At 55.5% G+C, this 27898-nt stretch overlaps 1 protein-coding gene across 1 annotated transcript in view; it reads left to right on the top strand.

Annotated features, from left to right (window-relative positions):
• Positions 1–27898, top strand: part of GRAMD4 (GRAM domain containing 4) — an 82769-nt gene that overhangs the window by 17104 nt on the left and 37767 nt on the right. Inside the window, exons 2-3 of the mRNA XM_058568132.1 lie at positions 18647–18857; positions 23694–23814. Coding sequence (XP_058424115.1) covers positions 18647–18857; positions 23694–23814 — 332 coding nt within the window. The remainder of the gene's footprint in view (positions 1–18646; positions 18858–23693; positions 23815–27898) is intronic.

The raw sequence follows: 27898 nt of genomic DNA, 5'->3' as shown, positions 1-27898 counted from the left end.
GGCCAAGATGCGGATGTGCAGAGAGCCCCTGAGCCCAGGCTCACGGGCAGGTGTCACTCGTCCAGCGGAGGTGAGGGAGGGTGGACAACTTGTCCATGGCTGGCAGCCGAGCCGGGTCCTGCACGTCCACGGCCTCTAGTCCGTTGCTCTTTTCTTCTCCGCCACTGGCTCACCCAGGGAGCTGAGGAGGTGGACGCTGGGGGAAGGAATGGGGGTCAGCTGGGGGCCTCACAGCCCGTAAAAATGAGCCTGCGCCTGGGTAAAGTTGAGCCTGCCATCCTGATGAGAGGGGCCGGACACACAAACACACGCACACACACACACACTCACTCACTCACTCACTCACGCCAAAGTGCTGACCCAGCGTACCAGATGGATTGACTTCATTGAAAGGCACTTAGTGGATACTGCTGGAATCACTTGTGCGCAGGTCCAGTGCCCGGGAGGTCAGGGGGCCGGCTAACGGCAGCTTCCTCTCTGCCACTTCTCCCTGAACTGGCTGGGAGGACACGGAGTGCTGTCTCGGCTCCCCGAGAAGAGACCCGGACTTGGCGTCTTACCTGCTTACATCGCATTGGTGAGGCCAGAGCCATCAGTTTCCGCAGGTGTGAGTGTGGTTGGGATGACCGCTGTCAGGGCAGCCCTCCTGCAGAGTCATGGGCCGCAGGCCACAGCACCTGTGTGATAACTGAAGGATGCGTCACCCATCTCCCATGCGGGTGGAGCCCGAGCCCCCTGGGCACGTGGGGGTGTTGTGACCTTGGCAGGGGCTTCGGGTGGTCTTTCTCTCTTCTCGGTTGAACCAGTTGTTGGCATTTTGTTTCCTTTTGGAATCTGGAGATTAGGCTCCAAAGGCAGCATTCCTTTGTCACCTTGGAGCCTTACCACTATCACTGAGGCCTCCCCGTGGCAGAACTTTGATGGCTGCAGGATTGGGTCAGCTGTCAACTCCAGGTTGCACTGGAAACCACCCTTCCCAGTTTTGCCAACCTGTTAGTCTGGTTAGGCCAGGTTTCCACGCCTGTGTTCGATGAGTCCTGCCCTCCCCTGGGAATCCACTGCCAGACCTTTGGAACCTTTGGCAGAGGACGGAGAGGGCTAACTGGCACTGGCAGGAGAGCAGAGCCGAGAAAGTTCCCTGATGCTGGCGGCTGGACCAGCGCAGCCCTGAGGCCTCGTCAGGTGCGGGTCTTGGAGCCAGCCTCAAAGACCAGCCCTCGCTGGACCCTGGTGCTGATCCTGGCAGAAGGCCTGCTACAAGCAAGGAAATGTTCAAGAGAGTTGTTTCAGTTTGATGTTGGGTTTTCCTAAAGAGAAAATGGTCTGAGGCCCCATGGCGTGTGGGACTGAGATGATGTGGTGAGTGGGGGGTCTTACTTGGATTCGAGGGCCTCCATTGAGTGGCTCCCTCACGTTTCAGGTGATCTTCTGGCAGGGTGCTAATTAGGACAAGTGCAGCTTTGTTTGCGGGTTGCTATTCTGGGGGCAAGTTCGTATGAAATGTAGGTTTTTATCCACCATCTGCTGGCACAACCTGCCCTTAGGATGCAGTAGAAGGTGGTGTGTTCTGATTAGTCGCATTTTACTCCATTAAGGGTTTGGCAGTGGTGGCCTTTTTTTTGGTCAAACTTTGGTGGAAAGTCTGGGGAGACGTTTGGGTCTCCTCTGCTCTGGTGAGTGGAGTCCAGGAGTATGGCTGCTGGAGGAAGGGAGGGAGTCGTCATCTTGCCTGGGGATTCTGACATGGAACGTATGGAACGTTGTCTGCGATACATCCTGACGGGACCCTGTAAGCAGTTCCCTCCCCTGCCTCTTAAGAGTGGAAATGCTGGTTATTGGTCTGATTTGCTGATACTGGATTCTGGCTGCTCAGAGGTCCAGGTTGTTGGGTTCTGGCTAGCTGAGCTCTGGAGGACTTCCTGGGGACAGGGGCCTGTTCAGGAGGCCCCACCCTCAACTGTAGAGTGGGGAGACCCTGTGGTCAGATGAGGGGTGCGGCACAGCTAGGGGGCAGGTATACCTGATGCCGGAAACAGAAGCTGCTGCTGAAAGCGGGGTCCTCTCGCTCCTGCCTGCAAAGGAGGTGAGGACCGAGCAGGCTTGTCCGGGACCGGCGCCTTTATCAGCTGTGCGGCCATTCCCTGCCGGAACTGAAGGAGGAGGAGCGAATGGGGCTGGAGACAGGAGCGCAGGGAGGTGTGTACCGGAGAGGTGGACGCCAGAGGCAGGAGTTTCAGCCTCGCTGGAAGGCCCAGTGGGGAGGGCCGGGGTGCGAGCTCGGCCAGGGGGCGCCTGTGGTGCCCACGCCCAGTGCTTTGCAGCCCCTGGGGGAGGGGGGGTGTTGGGCAGGATGGGGGTCCTGGGGAACTGTCTGTCGCAGGAGCAGACTGAGGTGTGGGGCCAGGTCAGGACGCCCTGAGACTTTGAGAGGATTTCCAAGCACACAGGAGGCAGAGTTTTGGAAGCTGTGTCAGTAGATGGGGCTGAGGGCGCTGGTGGGGCCTGTGTGTGTTAGTAGCTGTGTTGTTAATGACGTGGCACAGAGACAGCCACTGGCTTTTCAAGCCTTGAGCCATTATTTTCGTAGCGTGCTTTTGGAGATTATTTTTTAAAGAATTAACATCGCCTGGTGCCATAACCTGCACCTAACGTATTCGCTCAGTACTCTGGAATGAGATTCTTGATTCTCTGTGGAAGATGGAGATTAAAACATTTCCACAAATCAGCCCCATAAAGCATCACAGCCACACAAGCCGATGGATTCTGCCACATTTGTTCTCCTGAAGCACACACGTTTTGTTTATTTATTTATTTTTGTGTGTGTGAGGAAGATCGGCCCTGAGCTGACATCCATGCTAATCCCCCTTTTTTTGCTGAGGAAGACTGGCTCTGAGCTAACATCTATTGCCAGTCCTCCTCCTTTTTTTTTCCCCAAAGCCCCAGTAGATAGTTGTATGTCATAGTTGCACATCCTTCTAGTTGCTGTATGTGGGACACCGCCTCAGCATGGCCGGAGAAGCGGTGCGTTGGTGCGCGCCCGGGATCCGAACCGGGGCCGCCAGTAGCGGAGCGCGCACACTTAACCGCTAGGCCACGGGGCCGGCCCAAGCACACGTTTTGTTTTTTAATTCCCTTTGTAGGAAAGTGACCATCCGAAGGCTGTCCTGTGTGGGCACCTCCTCTCGAGGGATTTAGGAGAACCCGGGTGCATCTCTCTGCCAGCGGTGCATTCTTTGTGCAGAATTGCCGATAATGTGGATGATTGCAAATCTGATCTCACCTTAAAGGCGCCCGGAAAGCTTGCTGTTTACAGAATTTGTCAGAGGGGCCTGTGGAGAGAGGAGTCCTTTGGTCATAGAATTATTCTCCCCAGAGTGTCTGCTTTGGAAGTGGACTGTTCATGCCTTGATTTCTTGAGGCCGGCGATGTCTGCACTCTGCTGAGAATGTCACCACCACTTATAACCACGTCCCACAGGTGTCACCCGGGTGCTGTCACCCTCCTCCCGTTCCCCGAGCGGCAGGATGTCAGGCCACTGTCGAGGGTCTCCCCAAAGCGCAGGGTCGCCTTGTCTGCCCAGGACAGAGGGGCCCACCGCAGGCTCGCTTAAGCAGAGGGGCCCTTTGGAGACACAGGTCCTGGGGTGTGGGGGTGTGGGGCTGCCGGCCTGGGGCTCTCGGGCAGTGTCTCTGGTTCCCGTTCTTTGTTCTGATATTTCCTGTCTTCTCTCCCTCTGCATTACCTGTATTCCATTCATTCTCAGGCAGGCTGTCTCGGAGGATGGTAGCACCTGTTGGCTCCAGGCTCACGCGGTCCCTTTACCGAAAAGGCCTTGATGTGCCTGCTGAATTGCAATCTCTGCTATGCTGAGCGTGTGATTGACGGCCCCTCACGGGGGCCTGCTGGGTGATGAGAACTACAGACACCGTGCACACCGGGTTGCAGAAGGGCAGGGTGGGCATGGAGAAGGCAGCGGTGCAAGGTGGTGTGCATCCATGCACACGCAGGTGTGTGAGCCCGTGCGCCCCAGGGCTTGGAGTGTTCACTGATGGAGGGATTCCTGTGGACCTGGGAGTCAGGGAGGGCTTCTTGGAGGAGGAGACTTCTGTGGCCCCTGAAAGGTGCATAAGACCCAAAGGCAGGGAGGGTGGAGGGAGGGTGTTTGTAAACAGATAGAGGTTGGGAAATGGTGGTGTGCCTGGGAGATGGTTGTGATGCTGAAGCTGACCGGGACTGCAAGGAGGAGGAAGCGTACACTTTTGGGGACTCCTGCTCTGGCCTGAACCCCAAGGGATAAGGTTAAGGTGGAGGAGAGAGGATGCGGTTCTGTGAGGTGGGGTGTGCAGATTTGGTGTGGCCACGGTGTGAGGCTTATGGCGTCTGGGCCAACACCAGGGACGCCATGTAGCCGCTGGTTAAGAGCGGGGGGTGCTGCCCCTCCCTTGCTGTGTGGCTCTCTTTGTGCCTCAGTTTCCTTACCCGTAAAGCAGGGGCAGTGGTGATCCGCCTTTCCTAGTGGTGTGACGTCACGTTGGCTAGCCTTCAGTGCACATGCCGTGAGCTCTGCCGTCCTCCGCTAAGGTTCCTCTTACCACACGTGGTGGACACGGATCAGGGCAGTGCTCAGGCGCTGGGCTGGCCTGGACCACCCCCATCAGCCACACCCTCTCCAGCCCCATAGCCCACCTCCCTCACCCCGGCCCCTGGGGACCCTTGGGTTCCTCCTCCTCCACTGCTCCCTTCCATCCTGCGCCCGACAGAGGTCATGCCAGGGCGTGCTGCGTGTGTGTGCATGAGAGCCCTGAGCTGCTGCCCACAGAGTGCTGGGTGCTGGGTGAGCGGGTCAGTGAGGTGCAGGGGTGTGGTAGAGACAGGCTGGTCCTGCTGTCCACCTGCTGCACGCCCAAGGCCAGCTCTGTGCCCTCACCTGGCATCTCAGGCGGTGTGTGGACACAGCTCCCCACCGGGCCCCGGCTGCAGCCACCCCAGGCCTGGGCCAGGGTCAGAGAGAGCCATGGGCTGACCGGGGCGCCCTCAGAGCACAGTCTCCAAGCCTGTCCCTGCACCTCTTCCCCGGAATCACTGGGATAGGCTGGCGGTTCTCAGACTCTCTGGCCCTGGAACCCGTTATAGTCGTAAGTTAGTGAGGTCACCAGAGAGCCTGGGTTTATGTGGGTTGTGTCTGTCCGTCTTTACTGTATTAGAAATGAAAACTAAGAAATTAAAAAACATTTATTAATTTATCGAAAACTGCCGACTGTAAACACGTTACATGTTAACATGAATGGCATAGTTTTATCTTAAAATATTATTTTCCCCCCCAAAGAAAGAAATCAGAGAAGGGGCCTCTGGTGGTTTTGCCGGCCTCTGCAGTCTGGTTAAATGGAGACAGCTGGGTTCTCCGGCTTCTGTGTCGTCTGCCGCCAACTCCCGCCGTGGGGCCGCCCAGGAGCAAGCGCGGAAACCATAGCATGTCTCAGGATTGCTGTTAAGTCGTTGTGGCCCCGTGGGTCCCCTGAACGGGTCGTGGGGACCCCAAGGGTTCCTGGACCACACTGAGAACCGCTGGTTTACCGTCAGGAGAGCTTTCTCTTTGCTGGTGAATGAAGGTTCTCGTTCTCATTTTTTCTATTTTTGTTAACTCCTTCTTATTTCTTTTATTTTAAAAATTTAATTTTAAAACTTAGTTTACTATGGAATAGTCTATGCGTTCAGGATTCAGTACTCAAAAGGGGCTGAAGCTTATGATGGCCCCGCTCCACAGAGATATGGAGAACAGACTGGGGGTTACCAGAGGGAAGGGGGTAGGGGAGGGTAAAACGGGTCAAGGGCACATGTGAACGGTGACGGATGGAAACTAGACTTGGTGAACACAATGCAGTCTATGCAGAAGTCGAAATATAATGATGTACCCCTGAAATTTATGTGTTATAAACCAATGTGACCTCAATAAAAAAGGGGGTTGAAACTTATGACGGCCTCCCCCGTTTCTCCAGTACAGAGATGGCAGCTCACACTGGTGAGGCCTTGTCCTGGCCGGTGGCAGTGTGCTGCGACAGCGAGCTCTCCAGCAGGACGTGGGGTCCTCCCTCATTGTTCCAGTCGCAGGGTCTGCCTTGTGTGGCTATCCCCCGTTGGTGGACGTGAGGGTGTATCCAGCCCTTTTTTGTTATGACAAAAACAATTCTGGGGTGAAAGACCCTTGCCCGTCCATGGTTTTGCAATTGTGAGTAAGAGAGATTCCTGGAAAGGAAATTGTCGTTTTACTGGATGTTGCAAGATTGCCCTCTCCTCTGTTCTCCAAGCAGGGGGACCCCGTCTCCCTGTCCTCACACCCACACGCTGTCTGCCGATGTGTTAGGGAAAATGGTTTTTCAGTGTCATTGTAATTTGTATTTCTCTCTTTATAAGTGCGAGTAAATCATCTTTTTGAATGTTTAAGAACTGTTTGTTTTTCCTTTTCTGTGAACTATCTTTTATATCTTGCCCATTTTTCTGCTTGGCTGTTTATCATCATTGGACAAATTAATTCTTTGTAATATGTGTTGCAAATGTTTTTTCCTAGATTATCGTTTATCTTTGACTGCTTACGGAGGTTTTTCAGAAACTTGTTTTTGGTGTAATCTGTCTTCTCTTGTACTGTGTGTCATTTCTTGCTTGGAAAGGCCCTGTCCAGTCCCAAGGCTCTGGAACCCCCACGGCTGCTTTATTGCCTTCCTTATTTCACACTCAAATCTTCGCTCCGTTTTGAATTTATTTTGGGAAGGTGTGAGGTGTGGCTTCAACATTACCTTCTTCCTCATAGCTGCCTGGATATCCCAACGTCGTTTGTTGAATAATGTGCCTCTCCTGCCCCGATTTAAAGTGCCACTTTGATCCCAATTGGGTCTAGGTCTGTTTCTGTACATTCTGGTTTGTTCCACGGCTCTGCCATCTGTTCATACACCGTTGTCACACTTCTAAGATGACTCTAGCTGCATCATGTTTTATTCTGTGGTGGGGCTGGTCTCCCTCCGTCACTCTTGCTTTTCAGAATTTTCCCGGCTATTCAGTTTATTTATTTTTCCTTATAAACCTTAGACTCAGCTTGTCTTATTTTCTCTAAAATTGTTTTTTTTTTTAAAGGGGAATCACGTTAGATTTGTAGATTATTTTAGAGAGGATTGCAGATGGTCTCTCTCCTCTCTCTCTCTGCATATATATATGTATGACAAAATATACATAACAATATGTATAAATAATATACACATAAATATGTGGCAAAATATACATAACATAAAACTTACCATTTTAACCATTTTAGGTGTACAGTTCAGTGGCATTAAGTACACTCACGTTGTTGTGCAACCATCACCATTCATCTCCAGAACTTTTTCATCTTCCCAACTGAATCTCTGTCCCATTAAACACTGACTCCTCATCCCCCTCCCCCAGCCCCTGGCCCCACCATCTACTTTCTGTCTATGAATTGGACTCCTCTAGGGACCTCATGCAAATGGAAACATACAGGATTTGTCCTTTTCTGTCTGGCTTATTTCACTTAGTGTGATGTCCTCAAGGTTCGTCCATGTAGTATTATATTGCAGAATTTCCTTCCTCTTTAAGGCTGAATACTAGTCCGTTTTCTGGCTAGACCACATTGTGCTTAGCCATTCATCTATTGATGGATACTTGGGTTTTTGGATGTATACGCAGAAGTAGGATTGCTGGATGCTATGGTAATCCTCTTTGATATTTTGAGGAACCACCATGCCGTTCTCCGTGGCCTCCATGGCTGTGGTTTACGCTCCCTGGCCGTGGGTGCTGGAAAACAGGCCCAGGCGTTTGCTTGAGAATATGGGGAATCTGCAGCTCTGCTGACCAGGCTGGACCTCTGAGAGCCTGGCTGCCCTGGTCCCCCAGGCTGGCCCGAGAGCCAGTCCCGATGGACAGGCAGGAGCCACCTAGTAATGTCTGTGACTTCCCTCTCTGACTCTCAGTTTCTTCCTTTCTTTAAAAAGGGGACTTCTGTATTATTACATATAATAATAGATAATAATAATAGCAGCTAGTATCTGTCACGTCCTCACTGAATGCCAGGCCCAGAGACAAGGAGTCAACTCGCCTGGGCTGGTGTTAAGAATTCAAGGAGGCTGGGCGTGGAGCATTAGCATGTGCTGCTTCTCAGTGGAGCTTGGCTGTTAGTCGAATGACTGCGGGTGGGGCTGGATTATCCTGGGCCGCTCCCTGCCCTGCTCCTCCCGTCGGGTGATCTGCCTGCCCGGGTCAGGCTGCCATCTCTCCCCAGCCCGGCTATGACCCAGCACCTCGCCACGGCCTCGTCTGCTCCCGCCCGCCCCCACCGTTCCCTTCTGGCTTGTTCTGGGGTCAGGAGTCTGTGGGTGCTGCTCTCTTTTCCTGGAGTGCCTTCCTCTGCAGCCCACGGGCCGGCTTCTTGGTGCCAGCAGCCCTCAGTGTAGCCACCGCCTCCTCAGGGCGGCCTTCCCTGGCCCTTGCTGTCTATCCCCCACTCACCGCGGCGCATTCTCCTCCTCCGTGGTTAGGGGGGCGCCTCCTGCTCCAGGAGGAAGGTCGGCGCTCTGCATCTGGCAGGGGACCGCATCTGATGCTAGTAGGTGCTCATTAAAACCCGTGACCACCTGGTGCCCCAGTGTATGAGGCTTTCACCGCCCCCTCGCTAGTCTCTGTCCGTAATCCCCCTAGATGGTGACCAAGCCCCGCAACAGTCCTGAGCCTGGGGACGTGGGTTATGGAGCGCTGACACACAGCTTGTCTCGCTCCGCCTGCAGAGCCCACTGGTGGTCGGGCCAGCCAGGAGACGCTTGTGTAATGCAGGTCTGTCGACCCACTGGAGCTTGGCGCTTATCTGGACAGCAGGTGTGAAGAGGACTTTGAGGTTTGGGGTTTTTTTAAAATGTTTTTTTCTTTTTCACTGGACATGAGTTTTGCAGCAGAGGCATAAATCAGGGCGGCTGGGCAGCCAGCCAGGCCCCTCTGCTGACCGGCCCTGCCCTGGGCTGCGTCCATTTCTTGGCCAGCAGAGCAGGAAATGTGGGTTCCACCGTCTCCTTGCTGCGTGTTGTTTTAAACACAGAAGGCCTTTCGTGGCATGCCATGCTGGACAGCCCCATGCCAGGCCTGTAATATCTGGGGCTTGGTCTGCTGGTGAGAGTCCTGGTGGGCCAGGGGGAGGGCATTGTGGCCTCAGCTGGGCCAAGTTAAAAAAAAAAAAAAAAAACTTGCCGGCGGGACAGGTGGTTTGTTTGTCAGCGCACAAAGGCCTTTTTCACCTGAGGGGCTGTTTGAGTTTCCTCTGGTCTGGCATTTACCCAGGGACCAGGAAGCTCGTTAAAATGCGCCTCACTCACCCATTCATTCTCTGCCAGGCCACCTGCTGGGCCCGGGGACACTGAGGTGAAGGACTGTGCTGGGTCCCAGGTTGTTGAGCCAGAGCGCTCTGGGGACATGGGGGAAGAGGGCTGTGCACATCTGAAGGATGGATTGGGGTGTTCCAGGCAGGAGATGGGGCCTCAGGCTGGCTCCTGGTTTCGTGAGGTCTTTTGCTCTGTGCTGTTTGTCACTGTGGAGCGAGAGACACTGCCCTGAGACCTACGGGTGGCCCTGCTGCTGTTAGTGTGGACGGTGGCCTCCAGGGGCCTCCGTGCCTTCTGCTAGCCAGCCCTGCTGCCTCAGGTGGAATACAGGGGTTGGGGGAGAAGCCCCTGGCACACAGCCCAGGTGGACAGAGACATGTGGGGTTCCCTCTCCGAAATCCATCTGGCCTCTGGGAACCTGGAGACTGCCCAGGCTGCCCTGGCCTTGCCATGGACAGCACCTTGCCCCTTACTCCTTTCCTTGACAAGACTGGATGGTGGCGAGGCCCACGCATGAGTGTGTGATGCTCGGACAACTGGTTGCGGGACCCGAGTGCTTAGTGAGGGCCCAGGTTCCTTCTGGCCTGGTTCCCTGTTAGTGGGCCAGTAAGGACTGGGACCTGTTTGAGAGGTCTTGTTCTGCTTGTCATTCATCGCCTTAAGACAAGAGATGGTAGACCATGGCCCACGGGCCCAACCTAGCCACCGTGCCTGTTTTTGTAAACACATAATGTTTTATTGGCCCGCAGCCACACTCATCTCTTGCTTCAGCAGAGTTGAGAGATTATTACAGAGGCCATATGGACCGAGCCTAAAGCATTTACAACCCGCTCTTCACAGAACAGGTTTACTGAGCCCTATGTAGGTGGCTGCTCCCAGTGCACTCAGCCTGTTGCAGCGTTTAATGCTGAAATGCATTTGGATAACAGCCTCTTTTCAAACAGCTGTGAGCTGGCGCCCCTTTCTGCTTCCAGGAACTTGGGCCAGGGCGATGGCAGGAAGTCATGAGGAATACCAGGAATCTGGAAGGTGTTTCCTACCAGCTGTCTCATTGGCTGTATCTCCCCAAGTCCTGGTTGCTAAGAGGGATGGAGAAAGTCGAAAAAAGAATACTTTACTAGAAATGAATTCTTGTGTGTGTTTCCTATTGCTTTGAGTATTTACTTACACAACACAGAGGTTTTTGTCTACCTGCTCCTAAGCTTTAGGTTTTCCTGCTAGCTTTGTTTTGTTTAAATAAACACCTGTATGGCTACTCGGCCAGACTCCCCACCCAGTCTCCCAGGTAGAGGGCCTGTGAGCTGTCATACCATGTGATGGATGTATTAATAGAAGCATGTGCTGGGGAGGGCGGGGAGGCTGGGGATCTCTGCGGTTGGGGCAGGTGCAGGCTCTGGAGTCCAGTGAGGTTGGTTTATGTTCCTGAAGTGTCACTTCTCTCTTACCATGCCCCTGTGCCACTGGCCCCGGGTCAGGTTGGGGAGGGGTGGGGCCGCCCCTCCCCAGATGCTTAGGTGTGACATTCCTTATGCCCCCCTCCTCCCTACCTGGCTCCCCATGAGCGTGGTTGTCTCGGTCCTGCTTTCCAGGGCTGTCTGTGGCCCCTTTGGTCCTCTTAGGGACTCTCATTGACCTCTGCCCCCTGACCTGTGCCAGGGAAGGAGGTGTGTGTGTGGGGGGGCACTGATGTTTACTGAGCCCTGCTCCCTTCGTGGCTGCGGCAGCTGGAGACAGAGGGATCAGGACAGCGGTGTACCGGAGCCGGCTCACACCGGCTCGAAAAAGCCGATTAAGTTTTCAAGAATTTTGTAAACTGGCCGTTAATAAAAATGAAGGTATATAAACTTCTAATTAGGTAAATTATATCAAAAACAAAGGTGTTAAATTCTCGAAATTCCTTGTTTCTGAATTATCTCACTGCATTTCATGACTGGGTATGATCCCGAGGTGATTTGCGTCTCTTGTGTCTGGATGGAAATCCTATGTGATGGTGGCCACAGACACCTCCCAGAAGTCACTTGGTGGCTTGAAAATGGCCACGATGGGAGTAGTTACACCACGGAAATGGGCACATGCTGCAGATCACAGCTTTAGTCTCGTTTTGTTGATTGTCCAGAGTCAAGAAAGTGCTGGAGAAAATGCTGATGTGCAGGTCAAAGTTGAAAGTGTATGGCCATTCACTATGAATGGCACAGAAAAATCGAGGAAATACTCTTCTTCTATAGGAAACTATCATCTGCTTCAGCCAGAAACTTTCTCGTGTCGTAGACTAACAAGTAAGGTTCCAACACATGCCTTCCGTGTTCTCCTTTGTTGTGTTTTGTTAATGTGAACAAAAATACCAGCCCACGTTCATGTCGGAACGATACCCATTCCTCGATTGCTGGCTTGGTTGACCCTGGAGAGAGGAGTTCAGCAAACATTAGAGAAAGCATTCTGGGAGGATCAATTGGCTACGTGGAATTTACTTTCAAGGGCGTTGTATGTTTTATTGTTTGTAATGTGTGCTGCACATCCTTATATTAGTAAAGTGTATAATAAGTGTCTGACATATGGCCATGCACACGGGTTCCCCGGGGGTTCGGTCCCTGGACATTCACGAGCTCTCTAGGCTGTGGGCATGATTCCAGTTCACAGAGAAGGGGATGGCGGCTCAAGCAGAACCTCCCAGCTCTCTTGCTGGGCCTGCTTTGCCCCCCCCCGCCCCCGGGCCACCCTGGTCATTGACCAGATCACTGCGCTGGTGTTAGCTCTGCAGGGTCTGCCCTCTGTCCGCCCAGCTCCGCCGGGCAGCTTTCCTGTTACAGTGCAGAGAACCTCAGCTCGTTGACAAGGGGGTTTTGGCCTGAGCTTTGTAGGAATGAAAGGCCCTGAAGATGCTTCCCCAAGGGAAGAAATTCAGGCCTTCTCCTGGGGAGACAGCCCAGGTTGTTGAAGCCTTGGAGTTAAATTTTCTCCCAGTGTTCATGGGTTTAGGGACTGTACACTTCAGCAGGGCTCGAGGGCAAAGTCCATGGACGGCCTTTGCTTTAAGGTCTCTGCCAGAGGAGAGCTTTACACAACTGTGGCTGGGGCACCCAGCAGGCTTGGGGCCCTGGCTTTGCCGGCTCTCAGAGCCCAGTTGGCACGACATGCTTTTGTGCCTCATTCCTTCATTCGCTGACGAGGGTTTGTGACGCCCACCCGTGCCAGCCCTGCTGAGGTAGACCTAGCGCCTGAGCTGGAGCATCACCTGGAAAGCTGGGCCAGCCCCTGCCCTCAGGGGCGTGTATTCTAACGGGGTGAGGCTGGGGCACAAATCCTAAACAAGGGAGTTAGCGGAAGTTTCAGGACTCCAAACCGAATGGGATGATGGAAGTCAAGGGAGGAGGAGGAGGAAGAGGAGCCAGGATCCGAGCCATCTCGGAACCGGAAGTGCTGGGCCCCGCAATAGTAACAGGTGTGGTGGCCAGAAGACCCCCCGAGGGACTCAGCGGGGCTGGAGCCCGGTGTAGGGGGAGGCAGGGGAGGCCCTGGGAGGGGTCTCAGCGGGATGCAACAGGGGCTGGTTTCCTGCCACGTGGAGAAGGGGCTCCGTGAGGCTCGGGCCGCCTGGGCCGACTGGCAGGGCGGTAGGACGGGGTGGGGGTGGGGAAGCACAGATGTGGGGCCTAGTTTGGAGGCGAGTGGGTGGCCATGCTCGCTGTAGGTGGCTGTGGAGTGAGGAATCACGCGATTGAGGGCTCCTTCGAGGCTTGTGGCTCGAGCAGCTGGTGGACACAGATGCCATTGAGCAGGAGGGTGTGCTGAGACTGCAGCTCTGTGCTAAGGGAGCAGAGTTGAGCTACCAGTGACACATCAACCGGCAGTGGACAAGCCAGAGCTGAGCTCTCGAGGGGGCGGGCGGGGCTCTCGGTTGAGTCAGCAGAACATCCGGGTATTGATGCCAGGAGCGTTTGGGGCCCCACTGACGGTGTCCAGCCCTGCAGGACTGAGACGTGAATTCAGGGCGAGGGAGGTGGCTCCTGGACAAGCCTCGAGTTTGGGGAACCTGTGGGTCATCAGGTGTGAGCCAACATCCCGAGCCTGGCATGGAGTCGGGGGGCAGGGTCAGCGGTCACACGTGCCTTCTGGGTCTCAGGCATCCAGACTGCTCCCAGGGTCTCCTCAGGGTCAGGCCGGGAGCTGTGTGCGCGTTGGGTCCTGGGGGTGCGGCTTGCAGGGGTGTAGGCCCTTGGGGTGTTGATTAGGACTGAGCCTTAGTCAACGCCTCCTCCTTGACCCTCCTGTTCCCCCTGCAAAGCTGTGGAATCTGCAGCTGCCATCCCAGGCTGCTCCAACCGTGGGGTTTGGGGCTGTCTTCCCAGAGGACACAGATCTGGCAGAGGGCTGGGCGGCCGGCTGGGGCCGGCTTGGGGTGGGATGGAGGGAGGCACTCAGTTCTCGCTCAACATCTGTGACTCCCCGGGAATATGGTTTAGGATGAGTGTTGCTTCCTGTGGGAAAAGGGACATTGTTTATCCCAGGATCAGTGGGAGACCCACCAGATAACCAGGAGCTAAAGCCAGGCCCCGGCTGAGCGGGCTGTCTGAATGAATGCAGATGGGAGCTCAGCCGGGGAGCAGTGTGGGCCGTGCATCGAGGGAAAGCGGCTGGGACGTGGCGAGCACCAGAGACCAGGAACCACTGCTTTTTTTAAATCTTGGGCTGGGAAGAAAAATAAAGTCCTTTGTGGTTTCCAAGTCCAGTGTTCCCTAAACACTGCTGCCTTTGTGTGTCCAGAAGCCATTCAGCGGGTTTCCAGAGCGGCGTGCTTTGTGTCTCGGGGCCAGCTCTGCTGGACTCAGTCCTGCGCGCAGAGGGCGCGGAGCCCGGTGGGCGCTGCCTTGAGCTCAGGGAGCCCGCTGACTCCGGCCACAGCACCAGGGTGCCCCCACACCCTGCTTATCCCTGTCTTGCCTGCTCTCTGTGGCAGATGGTTACAGGTTCCTTGCAGGACGCCCTGGCTCTGAGCGGGGATCTGGAATAGCCACAGCCAGGGAGTTTCCCAGCACATCCTCTTCCACATGGAGGTACAGGGAGCGTGTCCCCTCCGAGGGCTGCAGGGGCGGGGGCAGCAGGTCCCCCTCTGAGCGGCTGCTCCACCTTGATGGGTGGGTGTGCAGGGAGCTGCCGAGAGCCCTTCACTGCCCAGGGTGGCCTGTGGGTGCGCGCGGAGGCGCAGGTTCCGGGGAGGGTGTCTGAGGAGGATGTAGGCTTCCTCCCCACAGGCTGTGGGGGTGAAGGGTGGGCATGCAGGGAGTGGGGGCTGGCTGGATAAAGGGAGGGCTAGACAGGGGCTGGGGGTGGGGGGACACATGGCAGCATCCACCGGAACGGGAGGTGCAGGTGAGACCTGTCAAGACGGCATCTACTTGACATTGGCTTTGTGGGGAAGCTTCGCTCTGTCACACTTGGCATCTGAGATCCGGCCCTCCTCTCCCTATCCGTGTCGGTCCTCCGTTTTCATCTGAAAAGGGTTGGGGGGTGTACCGAGTCGAACGGTGTCCTCCCCAGATTCGTGTCCACCCATAAGCCTACTTGGAAATAGAGACTTTGCAGATGTAATTGAGATGCGGTTGGCCTGGGGTAGGGTGGGCCACTCCTCAGCCCAGAGTAGGGATGTGATGTGGCGGGCTTCCCTCACAGCCTGGACCCATCCCTGGGTGGGGTGGTTGGGATGCTGTGGCATCGGGTCCTGATCTGACAGCAGCATGAACCGTGCATCCTTTTAAGGAGCCCAAGGAGTCTAGGGGAGCAGAGTAGTGGGGACGGGAACGGGCCCTCTGGGAGTCCTTCGCTCAGTGGGCTGTGTGTTTGGACCCCCTTGCTGTGGGCAGATGTGAGTAGCTGAGCAGGAGGAGCCAGGGTTGGGGTGAGCTGGCGGCGGGAAGATCGGGCCCCATTGGGTAGTAGAGTGTGTGTCGGCCCAGTGCCGGGCACTGTGGCCAGGTGTGAGTTGCATTCTGATGGTGACGGGCTGGACACTCGGCGCTTTGTCCCCTCTCCCCGTGCGGCCACCTCATTTGCTTGCTGGAGCTTAACTGGGAAGAAGGCGGCCTCAGACATGTGAGAATCCCAGACAGCGAGAACCCGTCTAACCGAGCCCTGCAGGGAGCAAAGACCCGGCTGGTGCGAGAGCAGCCCTTGACCGCTTTCCTCTGGGGGAAGTCGGCCAGGTGTCTTCTGCTCCAGGGTTCCGCGCCTCAGTGCTGGCTGGCCTGTCCCCTCCACCTCGCTTTGTCTGATGCTAGGTGACGAGGAATCCCATGGGTCTTTTTAAAAATGAAAGGAAGTAGGTTTTACATTATTGCATTTCACCTACCTGGTTTATCTTTTATTTTTTAATTCAAAAAGTAATAGGAAAGTGTTATAGGACACCTGGAGAGAGAAGTCTTACAAACCACCCATGAGCCTACAACCTGATGAAGGGCCCTGCGTTTCCTTTGGTCTTTTTAGTCACCTGTTTACCATAACATTGACCTCGGGGCAGCCGCGTTTTGTAATTGCCTCTCACTCCAGGAACGGAGTCCCGCATGAGTCCAGCATGGTGTTCCAGGGCTCGCTACCCTGCCCCATATTGGGGGACAGGTGGGGGATTTCGGGTGCTGCTGTCGGGGCGAGACGTTCTCCACGTGGCGGATTTGCTCCCAGGATGTATCCCAGGAGGCAGGATCCCTGGCTCAGAGGGCATGTGTTCACAGGTCCTGCAGCCTTCTGCTGCATAGGTTAGCTTGTTTCCTTTTTAGTGAAGTGGGAGGTTTTTGAACAAGTGCTGGGTGAATTTCCTCTTTCTGAAACTCCTCGCTCAGGGAGTTTGCTCATCTGTACCGAGGTCCTGTAATTTTTATGGATTTATTCAAGCCATCTTATAACAAATATGTTAATCCTTCATATACCACATATATACACATATCCCATTTCTTTCTTTTTCTTTTCTTTTTTTTTTTTGGTGAGGAAGATTAGCCCTGAGCTAACATCTGTGCCCATCTTCCTCTACTTTATATGGGACGCCACCACAGCATGGCCTGATAAGCGGTGCGAAGGTCCACACCCGGGACCCGAACCTGCGAACTCTGGGCCGCCAAAGCGGAGCACGCGCACTTAACCACTACGCCACCGCCCCGTTTCATTTTTTAACAAATGGGAGTTTACTTTGTCCAGTGACTGACAGACTGTTTTTACTTTCTGATTATTTTTTCAGTCTTTTAACATAGACCATTACCCTCTCTCCAGGGACTTGATAAGCACTAAGGTCTCTTGTCTTTTGGTTTGTATTTTTTTTAAGTTTTCTTAACCTTTTCGTCCATCTGAAGTTCACAGTTCCTACACCCAGATACTTTTGCAGATGGCCAGCCGTGTGCCCCTGCCTGCCCAGCCCCACAGCCTGTGCGCTTCTGGGCTCTCCCGGGTTCCAGGGGGCCTTGGGCGCTGGGTTTCCTGTGGTTTTTGCACACGGCCACGTCAGGCCACCTTGCAGTGTTCCAACCGAGCCCGGAGAAGTGCCTGTCCCTAGAGCACCCACAGCCCCTCCCATAACATGCTACACACCTCAACTGTCCTCTAGACCAGGGCGAGTTCTGGTACATTCTGACTGGGGTCTTGGGAGCCCACCTGTTTGCACATTTTGTTGCTGTGTGCAGTGATGCCAGGGGGAGCAGAGGGCCCTTGGAGGGCAGGGGCAGGCGTGTCAGGGCTGCAGACAGGCACACCCCGGGCTGTGACTTGACGGTCCTCTGCGCCTGCACGGTCCGAAACAGGAAGTGCTTCTCCCTCCCTCTGTGGTTCTGCATGAGAGATCCCAACTGGGGCGGTCAGGGCCAAGTTGATGGATTCCATCCTGCTCTTCCCTCTTCCTGCCTGCCTTGCGTGGAAATACTTGTACTGTTTATTGGGTCCGGACCAAGTGTCAGGCGCGCAATATGCGTCATCTGGAATTCTCAGGATGCTTTCGCCTTACTGGTACTATTGCCACTTCAGAGATGGAAGCCAAGGCTCAGAAAGGTGGCAAGCAGCAGACCGGGCCTTGAGCCCAGGTGTATCCAGAGTCCCCACCCTTCTGCAGGGACCCAGGGCCTCTTGCAGGAGTTGGGAGGCTGGGGTTTGTGGGAGGTCCCTGACCCGTAGCCCCGGGCCAAGGAGCTGTGTGACCTGGACTAGGGATGGGCCTGGGGCGGCTTCGGAGTGAGGCAGAAGGGCCGCTCACACCCTGCCCCCTGGCGTCTTGGGGGGTCGCCTTGGCTTTCCTGGCTAAAGATGGGGCAGAGATGTGGGGAGTGGGCACCCTACGGCACATGCGTCGCTGGTGTGGACACGTGTGTGAACTTACCCGTGTCATCCATGCGAGTACACGGCGGCTGCCCTCAGTGAGACCCCACCCCAGGCCTCTGCTGTGATCGCTCCAGGCTGGAGGGGGACAGGCAAGAAGCCCACAGTGCCCACAGTCTGGGGCTGTGCCGGGGAAGCAGGTGGGCGAGCACCAGGGTCCTGACCAGCCCATATGTGCGAAGACCTCTCAGAGCGAGTGAGGCCTGAGCCGCGTCTTGAAGCCGAGCTGGGGCTGCCCAGGCCAGCAGGGAGGTGTTTCAAGCAGACGGGGCAGCCTGGGCCGTGTCCCTGGGAGTGGGTGCCAGGTGGAGCGAGGGGACATGAGGCGAGGGCCCCACCCGGTCCAGAGGGAATCCGCTGAGATGCCCCATTGCCGAGTGTTCTGGCAGTTTCCGGGCATTTGCTGCTGTCCTGGGGAGTGCGCGTAGCTGCAGCTGTGACCACGTTCTCGATGGTTTGTCACGAGAACTTCTGAGGAGTGGTCAGCCCTCCTCCCCTGGGCCTCGCAGCGTCCCTCCCCTGCCTTCCCCTGGGTCTCCAGCTGCCCTGGTGCTACAGACTAGCCCTGTCTTTATGGCCGGGAAGGTCCTGCTGAGAGACTTGGCTTCCTTCTGGCCCGTGGGGGCACGTGGGGCCGGCTTTGGTGGGTGGCAGTGGCAGAAGCTCGGCTGTCCGCCTGGCCGGGAGGGGGTGACAGAGGGGTCTGGCCTGGTGGGTGCAAGATGGGAGCCTCTGGGCCCCAGGTCTTCCTTGGAAAGCGGTACTGGCTGCTCCCTGAGGGTGGGGCTTGGTCACAGCCCAGGGCTCGGGGCCTGGAGCCGTGTGCAGGAGGACCGCGTGCTTGAGGCTGGCGGGAGCACCGTGCGGGGCCAGTGGCCAGTGGGCGAGTGAGCAAGTGACAGTGCTCCTCCTCTCTCCTCTTGCAGGGACCCCGACCGTCATGTTAAGGTAAAGCAGAGGGGCTCAGTGCTGAACATGCTAAGGAGGCTGGACAAAATCAGGTTCAGAGGTCACAAGAGAGATGACTTCCTCGATCTAGCAGAGTCTCCAAATGCCTCGGACACTGAATGTGGAGATGAAATACCCCTGAAAATACCTCGGACCTCGCCCCGGGACAGCGAGGAGCTGCGGGACCCTGTGAGTACACGTGCGGCCTCCTGGGACCAGGGATGCCCTCCTCCCTGGCCTGGTCTTGGACCCTGGGTCCCTTGGGGTGGGGCTGGGGCTGTTCCCCATCCTTAGGTGGCCAAGCTGAGTGTGGACTTGTGTAGACAATGTTCTATCTGGGCTGGTTAGAGACAAACGGGGCTTGCTTCCCCCTCTGTCCTTGTCTTGCTCCCCTCTCTCCTGCCCCCCCAGACCTCACTGGGGGTACTCATCGCCGATCGAGGATAAAACAGCCTTTCCTTTACCGTGGGTTTGTCCAACTGCTAGATTTCTTTTCCTTCCTCCTTGGTTTTCTGGTGGTTGGCGAATTTCTCTTACAGAAGAGATGCTGAGGCCCCAGCCTGACCCCTGGGAGTATTGACATGTTGGGGGGAGGCAGGGTACTGTCTGGAAGCTGCTGGCCCCTGGCCAGCTACCCTCGGGTGCCTGGCTGGTCTTTCTGGCCGTGCTAGAGTACTTGTCACTGACACCCGGCAGCTGGCTGAGCCCAGGTTGGGCCCTCATCAGCCCACATGGGGACAGTGGCCCCTGTGGGCCAGTCAGTGGGGTGCTCTTCATGGGGGAGTAAATATCTGTCGAGCACCTCAGCCAGGCACCGTGGCTCCAGTGGGAACCAGGCACAAGTGGCCCTGCCTTGTGGAAGCTTGTGTTTCATCGTGGGGGAAGCGGCAGGGGTGCAGTGAGGGTGGGGCGGTCTCTCTGGGGCCCCCTTTCTGACCAGGTGTGGTCACTGGGCTCACCATTGTGGGCCCTGCCAGTGAAGAAGCCCAGAGCCATCTCGCGCAAGTTGTGGATGACCCGTGGTGTGGACACTGCATTTGGTGGCCCGTTGTTTCCTGTCCAAACACCCGAGCCAGGTTTTCTTTCCAGACGTGGCGTGTGAGTGCTCGCCTTCCTGGCTCCTTGCATTATTAATGCTTTATAATAGAGCGGGCTGCGCGATTGCTCCTGGCAGGAATGAATCATTTACTGGCACTGCCTCCTAGGAGCCAGGCTGCTCCCCTGGGCTGCCCGGTCAGGTGGGGCTTCTCGGCTTCCAGGGCACTTGCCTCTGTCCCCCGGCAGACCCGCTGGGCCCGAGGGTGGGCCAGGGCCCCGCTTGGTGTGTCCTCTAGGTTATGTTTCAGAGTGACACGGGCTTGTCTTGCAGGGAAAGCGGTGTCTTCCCTGTCGGGGCTGGCACCAGCCTTGGGGCTGTGGGCTAGGACTCTCAGATGGTGGTTTTTGGGCTGCGCATGTGGTGGGCCTCTCAGGAGCAAGATGATGTGTGTGAGTGAGTGTGTGATGGGCGTCCTGCACAGAGGCCACAGCCGACTCTTCCTGGTTTCATGCTCTCTCTGCCTGTCCAGCCAGGGCTCAGTGCAGCCACCTTGCCCCAGGCGTTGTCTCAGTAGAGACTCAGACTTGACCTGGGGCATGGCCTTCCAGAGTGTGTGCGCGCGCGTGCACGCGCGTCTGGCGGGGGGGTGTAGTCACAGTACAGAGGGTCTGCAGGGCCCGCCCACCTGGGTCAGATCCTTATTCGTTCACTTACCAGCTTCGGGGCCATGGGCCAGTCCCACAGTCTGGCAGCACCTGCCTGTAGCAAGCGGAGGTCGCAGGCCCAGTTGTAGGAAGAGCGCAGTGCTCCCTGGGAGGGTGAGACCAGCTGACCCAGCGAGGGCCGCGGGGAGGATCGAGAGTGTGGCGAGCACAGGGGCTGTGTAAATAAATGTTTCATTTGACCTCTCCCCGCTGAGGGACACTCGCGGCCTCCAGGTTCACAACATCCATCAGTCCTATGAGTCGTATGCCCACCTGGCCTGTGTCACCCCCAGGTGGGTGTGCTGGGCCGATGGCATCTATCATCCTGGTGGCTGTCACCAGGTCACCCTCCTGAGGGTGCACTGTTTTTCTTCCACAGCTGCCCTGAGAGGGCCCATGTCCCACGGCCTTGCCACCGGCACGGGGTGTCCTGAAGTTTCTCTGTTTCGCTAACCTGATGGGTCCGGAGTTAGTCTGAGTGGTTTTAATTTACATGGCTTTTGTTATGAGGGAGGTTGGTCATCTTTGCATGTGTTTAGGCTTCATTCTTTTTATTTATTTTTTTATTGTGGTGAAATACATATAAAATTGACCATCTTAACCATTTTTGGGTGTACAGTTCAGTGGCATTAAGTCCACTCACATTGTTGTATAACCATCACCACCATCTATCTAAATATTTCCAAACTGAAACTGTGTCCCACATTAGACGCTGACTCCCCATCGCCCTCCCCCAGCCCCTGGCACCCACCATCCTACTTCCTGTCTGTGGATTTGACTCCTAGGGACCTCACGTTATGAGTGAATCACACAGTATCTTGCCCTGTTGCAACTGGCTGTTTCACTCAGCACAGTGTCCTCAAGGCTCATCCACACTGTAGCGTGTCAGAGTTCATTCTGACTTCCTGTTTTGTGGACTGTCTGTCTGTGTCCTGGGCAAAGGAGGTGAGTGGACTGAGGGTTTGAGGGTAGAATCCAGACCTCATTGGGAGGGGAGGTGAGGGAGGCAGGGTAGGGGGCAAGGGAGGGGTCCTGGGCTGGCAGACGGGCCAGAGGGGGCCCAAGAGGTGGGGAGTGTGGGGGGAGGGTGATGTCCAGGGTCAGGGTGTGGCCGGGGAGGGGGAAGGCCATTGAAGATAAAGACGGGGAGACCAAGGCCAGGATTGACCAGAGTGGTCGGTGACAGGCTAGTAAGCAGAGGTGGTGAGGAGGAGAGGACCAGAGTCGTAGAGTTGGGGGCAGCATCTGGAGTGACCCCACATGAAAGGAGGCAGAAGGACAAAGGCCTTGAGGAGCAGGAGGAGGAAGTGGATGCCCTCCCTTGAGGGGCTGCAGGAGAGCCTGGTAGGCGGGGTTGGAGGACGCGGTTCTAGGGAAGCTAGAAGGAGAAGTGGCTGGGCCCACCTCTCAGTTTTATAGTGATAAGCAAGCCCACCGAGTCCCAAGTCCAGGCTCCTGACCCCCACCTCAGTGTTGCTCTTGGGAGGTCTCAGAAGGGGTCAGCTGGAAGGACCCAGGGGGCTCGACCCCAGAATTTCAGAACACCACCCCTGGGGGCTGCCATCCCCATCAGTGCTCCTTGGTCAGCCGGTCAGCTCCCCGGAGCTGGTCCCCACCGTCCCTGCCATCTGGGGGGCTCCCAGCTGACCTGCTGCACCTTCAGCCCTGAGTCTGACGGAAACCTGAGGGTCCTCTTGGGCCTGGGGGCCTCTGTAGGGGTTCTTAAAGCTCTGGGCAAGGTCCAGATGAGCTTAATTCAGCGACTTAGAAACTGACAGGAATTACAGCCATCCGAGGACGTGGATTAATGTGTTCGTACGTGGCCCCGTAAACCAGGGTACCGCCTGCTAGCTTTTGGTGGGGAGGTTGCTGGACATAACGGAGTCCAGTGTTCTGCCTCTGAATCAGCACAGAGTTACCTTTCCGGGCTGGCCTCTGCCCTCTGCTGTGTGGCCACTGCCTTGGCCATCGAGGTGGGGGATGGGCAGGGGAGGGACAAATTCATTGCAGGGGTGAGTGGGCAAGCTTGCGCTGTTTTCCCCATGGCAGGGCAGGTGGAATTACCCTGCTTTCCACCCCACTCCCCCAGTCTCCCCATGTCCACCCCTGCCAGGCCCGATGGGGCAGCAGGTAAACATGGCCTGGTCCCTGCCCTCTGGGAACTCCTGCCCCAGCAGCTGGAGCAGCTGAAAGTCCCAGAGGTCTAGTACCAGGACAGGGCAACCACAGGCAAGAGAGTCTTACCAGAACCCATCAGGATTCCCCGATGTTGGCTCCTTCCAGGGCTGTGGCCTCAGAGCAGGTGACACGTGTGTATGGAGTGGTCACTGGGGCTGCCCCTGTCCAGGCTGCGTATCCCCTTCCACCCTCGCCCAGCGTGGAGGGGGTCATGGAGACCAGGACTGGGGAGTCAGGTCCCCCTGTTGCAGGGCAGGGCACACGGGTGCGGCTCCTCTCCAGGTCAGCGGCAGGATGCAGTTGTGGGGGTGACCATAGAAGTGTCCGATGTTTGAGCCGAACGACCCTCGGTGCACCCCGGGCAGGCCTGGCTGTGCTGGCATGCACTGTAGTCCTTTCCCTCCAGTCAGCAGGACTCAAAGTGGCCACCTGTGCCAAGCCCGTGGGTCCGGCAGTGGGCAGGGGTTGCCTGTAACCAGAGCCTGCCTTTGTCTGTTGGGATGGTGGGCAGTGGTTTTAATTAGCCCTCTGTGGGACGAGGCCCCCTGTTTGGGCTTTACACAATTTGGGGAGCCCTTGTCCTCTCAGGTTCGTGCAGCCAGGCTGGGGATGTGCCCTCCCCTCATCTCCCTGGAGTTCTATCATTGTGGCTCCTGGGGCGCCAGCCCAGCTCCCAGGAGGTGAGGGTGACAGGTCCTGTGGCCGCCCGCCCCCCCCCCAAGGGTGCTGTGCTGGCCAGCGCAGGTTTCGATGGTTTCCTTCCCCCTGCAGCTTGAGAGTGGCATTGTGACCATCAGGAGTTAGTTTCACGCTTCTGGTTTTAATTTTCTTCATTATTTCTAAAAGTCAGCCTCCCTGGGGCTCCGAGGATATTCACATCGTCTGAGATGTCCCTTCCTTCGGCAGGCGAAGCTGAGGTGACCTGATGCGGGTTTTAAGGCACAACGAGCCCATCCTTGTCCGCTGGGCCTCTGGCCGGCTGGGGGCTCCGTGGCCCAGCCCCTCCAGACGTGGGGTCCTCGGGGTACCCCTTAGAGAACTGGCTAATGCGGACACGGGATGCTTCGAGTTGGATCATCTGAGCCCTTGGTGTTTTTCTTCTAGGCTGGTCCAGGGACCCTCATCATGGCTGCAGGAGTCCAGGACTTTAGCCGGACAGAGTTTGATCGACTAAATGAGATCAAAGGCCACCTGGAAATCGCCCTATTGGAAAAGCACTTCTTACGTGAGTACCAGGCAGGGGGTGGGGGGGGGAGGGGCAGACAGGACACTGTCTTGCAGAAGTGCACCCGGGTGCTTGGGCTGGTGAAGACCCATGATAGCTGTCACTAGACTTGTGGGGACAGGCGTGGCCCCGTGTGGACGTCCCCACATGGCATTTGCCTCCTGAGTCTGAATCTCCCTCTGCTGCTCCACTAAGTCCAGTGCTCTGGTTTGCACGGCTACGATGTCTTCATCCTCTGGGGTAAAGGAGGGTGTCACGGGAGAAGGAATAAAATGTTCCCTGGAAATTCTGATATTTTAGTGAATCTGGTGCATTGCATTTCTGACAGATTTTTTATTTGTTCTCTTTAGTTTACGCATCAAGTTGGGAGGGAGAGCGAGGGTTTCATCGTTTATCTCATGGCTGCACGCGTCCGTATCTGGGAACCATACGTTGCCTGCCACTGGGGGTTTTGGCCTCTGGGGTAGTGATAGTAATAGAGATGGTTCCAGAAGGGCTTGAAGGGTTCCTTACAGACGTTGTCTCATTTGATGTTTTGTCTCTGATCCTCTCACCACCGCTGTGTCCTTCCTGCTGTACAGATGAGGAAACCAAGGCATGGAGGGTTAAGAAAAGTGACCCTCCCGTTAGTTGAAGCCCTCTGACTAGTAAGGGGCTTAAACCAGGCCAACTAGCCCCAAAGACCGCGCATGGGGCCCCACTGCATGACACGGCGTTGTCACAGGTGACACTAGGGTGCAGGAGACGCTATTAGGAAAAATACACGCGGAGGAGGAAGCAGCTTCACCCCTGCATGCCCAGAGCCAGTCACGTCCGAGCCGTGCAGAGCTGCCCTCGGAGGAGGGAGGAAGGGCCCATGGGCAGGTCACCTCCATTCGGGTGTCATGCTCGGCTGGGGTGTCCTCTGATGCTTGGGAGCAAGCAGCCGGCATCTTTGCTTGCCCCCGGGCACCCACCCTCTCCGTGTCCCCATCTGAATCGTCTCCCTGCTTCTGTCCTCTATCTCCCTTTGTACATGCGCTAAGTGTTGCCTGAACTCTAGCCATGGGTACCCCAGCTCTGCAGCCACGCAGAGCCCCTTGCCTGCAAATGAGGGCAGGCTGTCTGAGCCACAGCGGGAGGCCTTGGGGGCTGGCGCTGCCCTCTTCTCCAGAGAAGTGGGCAACGTGGCTCTGGCTGCATTTCTGCACACCGTCCTGCCTCCCAGGTGCTGAGCCCCGTCTTCCCTCAAAACCCTTCTTCCTGGTGAGCACTCCCCTTGGCACATATGTGTGTGTGTACAGGGTAGGTAACTCCGTGTGTGTTCGGGTGTGTGTGTCTCTCTCCCAAAGGCTCTAAGCACCAGTGGTTTTGAGGATAGTGCTGCTGAGTGACTCGGTCTCCCCACGAGTCTGAGGCTGTTGCCAAACTGGCTCAGGCAGGCAGGGTCAGGCTGGGTCTGTCGGGGACTGCCTGCCTGCTTAGGTCCTGGCCCGGTGCCTGACAGGGAGGCTCTATGTGAATGGAGGGCAGGCTGTCCCTCTGCGGGGGCTTGCTCTCACTGGGTTGCTTGGCCAGTACTGATTGGGGGCCTGCGTGTGGAGGCTGTTCTGGGCGGCCCCGAGCAGCAGAGGTGGACAGACCCTGCTCGAGGCATCAGCTGCAAGGATACCACTGCGTCAGCAGGTGGATCCTTGGGAAATTGCCTTTTCTGGGTCAAGTGGCTGAATGTTGATGGTTTCGTGGAGCTCGATCAACCAGCAGAGACGAGTGCTCTCAATGAAAGGGGAAGGGTCAGTGAGAGCATCTAACAGGGGAGCCCCCTGGCTGGGGAGGGGCAGCAGGGAGGCCTCCAGGAGAAGGGGTTACCAGGCAGGGGTGGGCAGGGAGCGAGTGTCCATCAGGGAGACGGGCGGGCAGTACAGCGGAACCCACAGCAACGCCTCTCTGGGGCCAACTGGATCTGTGTTGAAAAGAGAAAGAGAGGCCACCTGGCCACAGACGGCATTGCTGGTGTCCTTGGACCAGTCCTCATGGTCTGTCCTTGGTGTTTTGCCAAAGGAGCGAGCATCTCATTTTATTCCTGGGTAGCTCATGTTGTGAAAGTGTCGAGTTGTACTTTGACAGCCATGGGGTGGCAGTTATGGGCATTCTTTTTTTTTTTTTTTTGTGAGGAAAGATCAGCCCCGAGCTAACATCCATGCTAATCCTCCTGTTTTTGCTGAGGAAGACCGGCTCTGAGCTAACATCCATTGCCAATCCTCCTCTTTTTTTTTTTCCCCCCCAACGCCCCCCAGTAGATAGTTGTATGTCATAGTTGCACATCCTTCTAGTTGCTGTATGTGGGACACAGCCTCAGCATGGCCGGAGAAGCGGTGCGTCAGTGCGCACCCGGGATCCGAACCCCGGGCCACCAGTAATGGAGCGCGCGCACTTAACCGCTAAGTCACGGGGCTGGCCCATGGGCATTCTTTTTTAATTATGGGAAAAGTCAAATAGATGCAGAAATAGAACAAATGGTGTAACGAGCTCTCCTGCACCCACCATCAGTTTCTACGAGAATCCGCTCACGGCCAGGCTGGTTTCTTCTGCACCCCCATCTACAGCCCCTTTTTCCCCAGGTCTTTTGAAGCAAATCCCAGCCAGCATCCTATCTTTTCATCTGTAAATAGTTTGTAGGTAGCTCATTATGTTTTCAAAACGAAAGCCATGGGTCCAATATCACAACTAAAAAAATCAACAGTTTTTCTAGTATTATCAGATAGCCAACTGAAGCTTAAATTTCCCCAGTTGTCTCATAATTTTTTGCAGCTCTCTTTGAATCAACAAACAAGGTCCGTACGTTGTGACTGGCTAGTGTACCTCTTCCGTCTCTTCGTCTGTGGTTCTCTCTACGTCTCTTTTTGCCCTTTGCTGAGGGCTGGGTGGGTCTCCACTGGACCTTGCTCAGGGCATCCCCGTGGACTCAACACATGACCTGACGTGTCCCCTCCCTCTGTGGTGATGGGATCGGGTGATCTTTTTGAGGACTTCTTCCTCGATGGTGGCGTGTACTTGCCTGAGGCGGTTTCTTTCTTCCGTGTCAAGAGCTTGCTCATTATGGCTTCCATCCATCATCTCGTTCAACGTTGCAAAATGGTAATTTTTGACTTCTGCTGTTCTCCCTCCATTTATTAACTGACGGATTTCTGAAAACCTAAGTATTTGGTTGCTTTGAGGGATAGTTCACGTAGGAAAGGCAGGATACATGCTTGACTTTTTCCCCTTTATTTTCCAGTTTTCACAATAATGGGTTGATTCTCTACTTAGAACATCCTCCAGAGGTGACCAGTGAGGGCGTTGGGCTTTTTGTGGATTTTTGTTTTGCTGTCATTGTGAGACCGTGGATGTAAACGTGTTTGACATGGCTTAATCTCTGTGGTTATTGTCTCATTGGTGCTCAAATAGACCCCCTCTGGGCTGTGGGAGCCTCCTAAAGTTTGCTTCTGAGTCCTTTTGATGTGAGCCGGTCACCCATGAGCAATTCCTTGCTTTTTCGTGGGACAAGATTTTCCAGGCTCCTCTTAAACATTTCCTGCCCCTGTCCTGGAGTTAACCATTTCTCCTGGTTCCTTTTGTTGGAAAGTGGTATTAGAGACTAAACAAGGATTCCAGATTACTCATTACTGGTCGTTGTTTCTAGACCTTCTCAGTGGGCAGAGCAAGGACATCATGAGTGCATTCAGATAATTCAGATTCACTTCCGGGACCACGGGGGTTTTGTTTTCTTCCTAAATTTACAGTCTTACCAACATAAAATTTACCATCTTAACCATTTTTAGGTATACATTTCAGCTGTATTAAATGCATTCATAATGTTGTACAGCCATCACCATCATCGATCTCCATAACTCTTTTCATCTTGTAAATCTGGAACTCTGTATCCATTGTGTAACAACTCCCCATTCCTCTCTCCCTCAGCTGCCAGTAACCAGAATGCCGCTTTCTGTCTCTAGGATTTTGACTACTGTAAGAACCTCATATGAGTGAAATCACACAGTATTTGTCCTTTTGTGTCTGGCTTATTTCACTAGCAGCATGTCCACAAGGTTCATCCATGTTGTAG

This window comes from Diceros bicornis, chromosome 25 (genome assembly GCF_020826845.1).
Source record: "Diceros bicornis minor isolate mBicDic1 chromosome 25, mDicBic1.mat.cur, whole genome shotgun sequence".
In the NCBI taxonomy this organism is placed as follows: Eukaryota; Metazoa; Chordata; class Mammalia; order Perissodactyla; family Rhinocerotidae; genus Diceros; species Diceros bicornis.
Note: the sequence above shows the minus strand (reverse complement) of the source record. Positions and strands in the feature narration are given on the sequence as shown.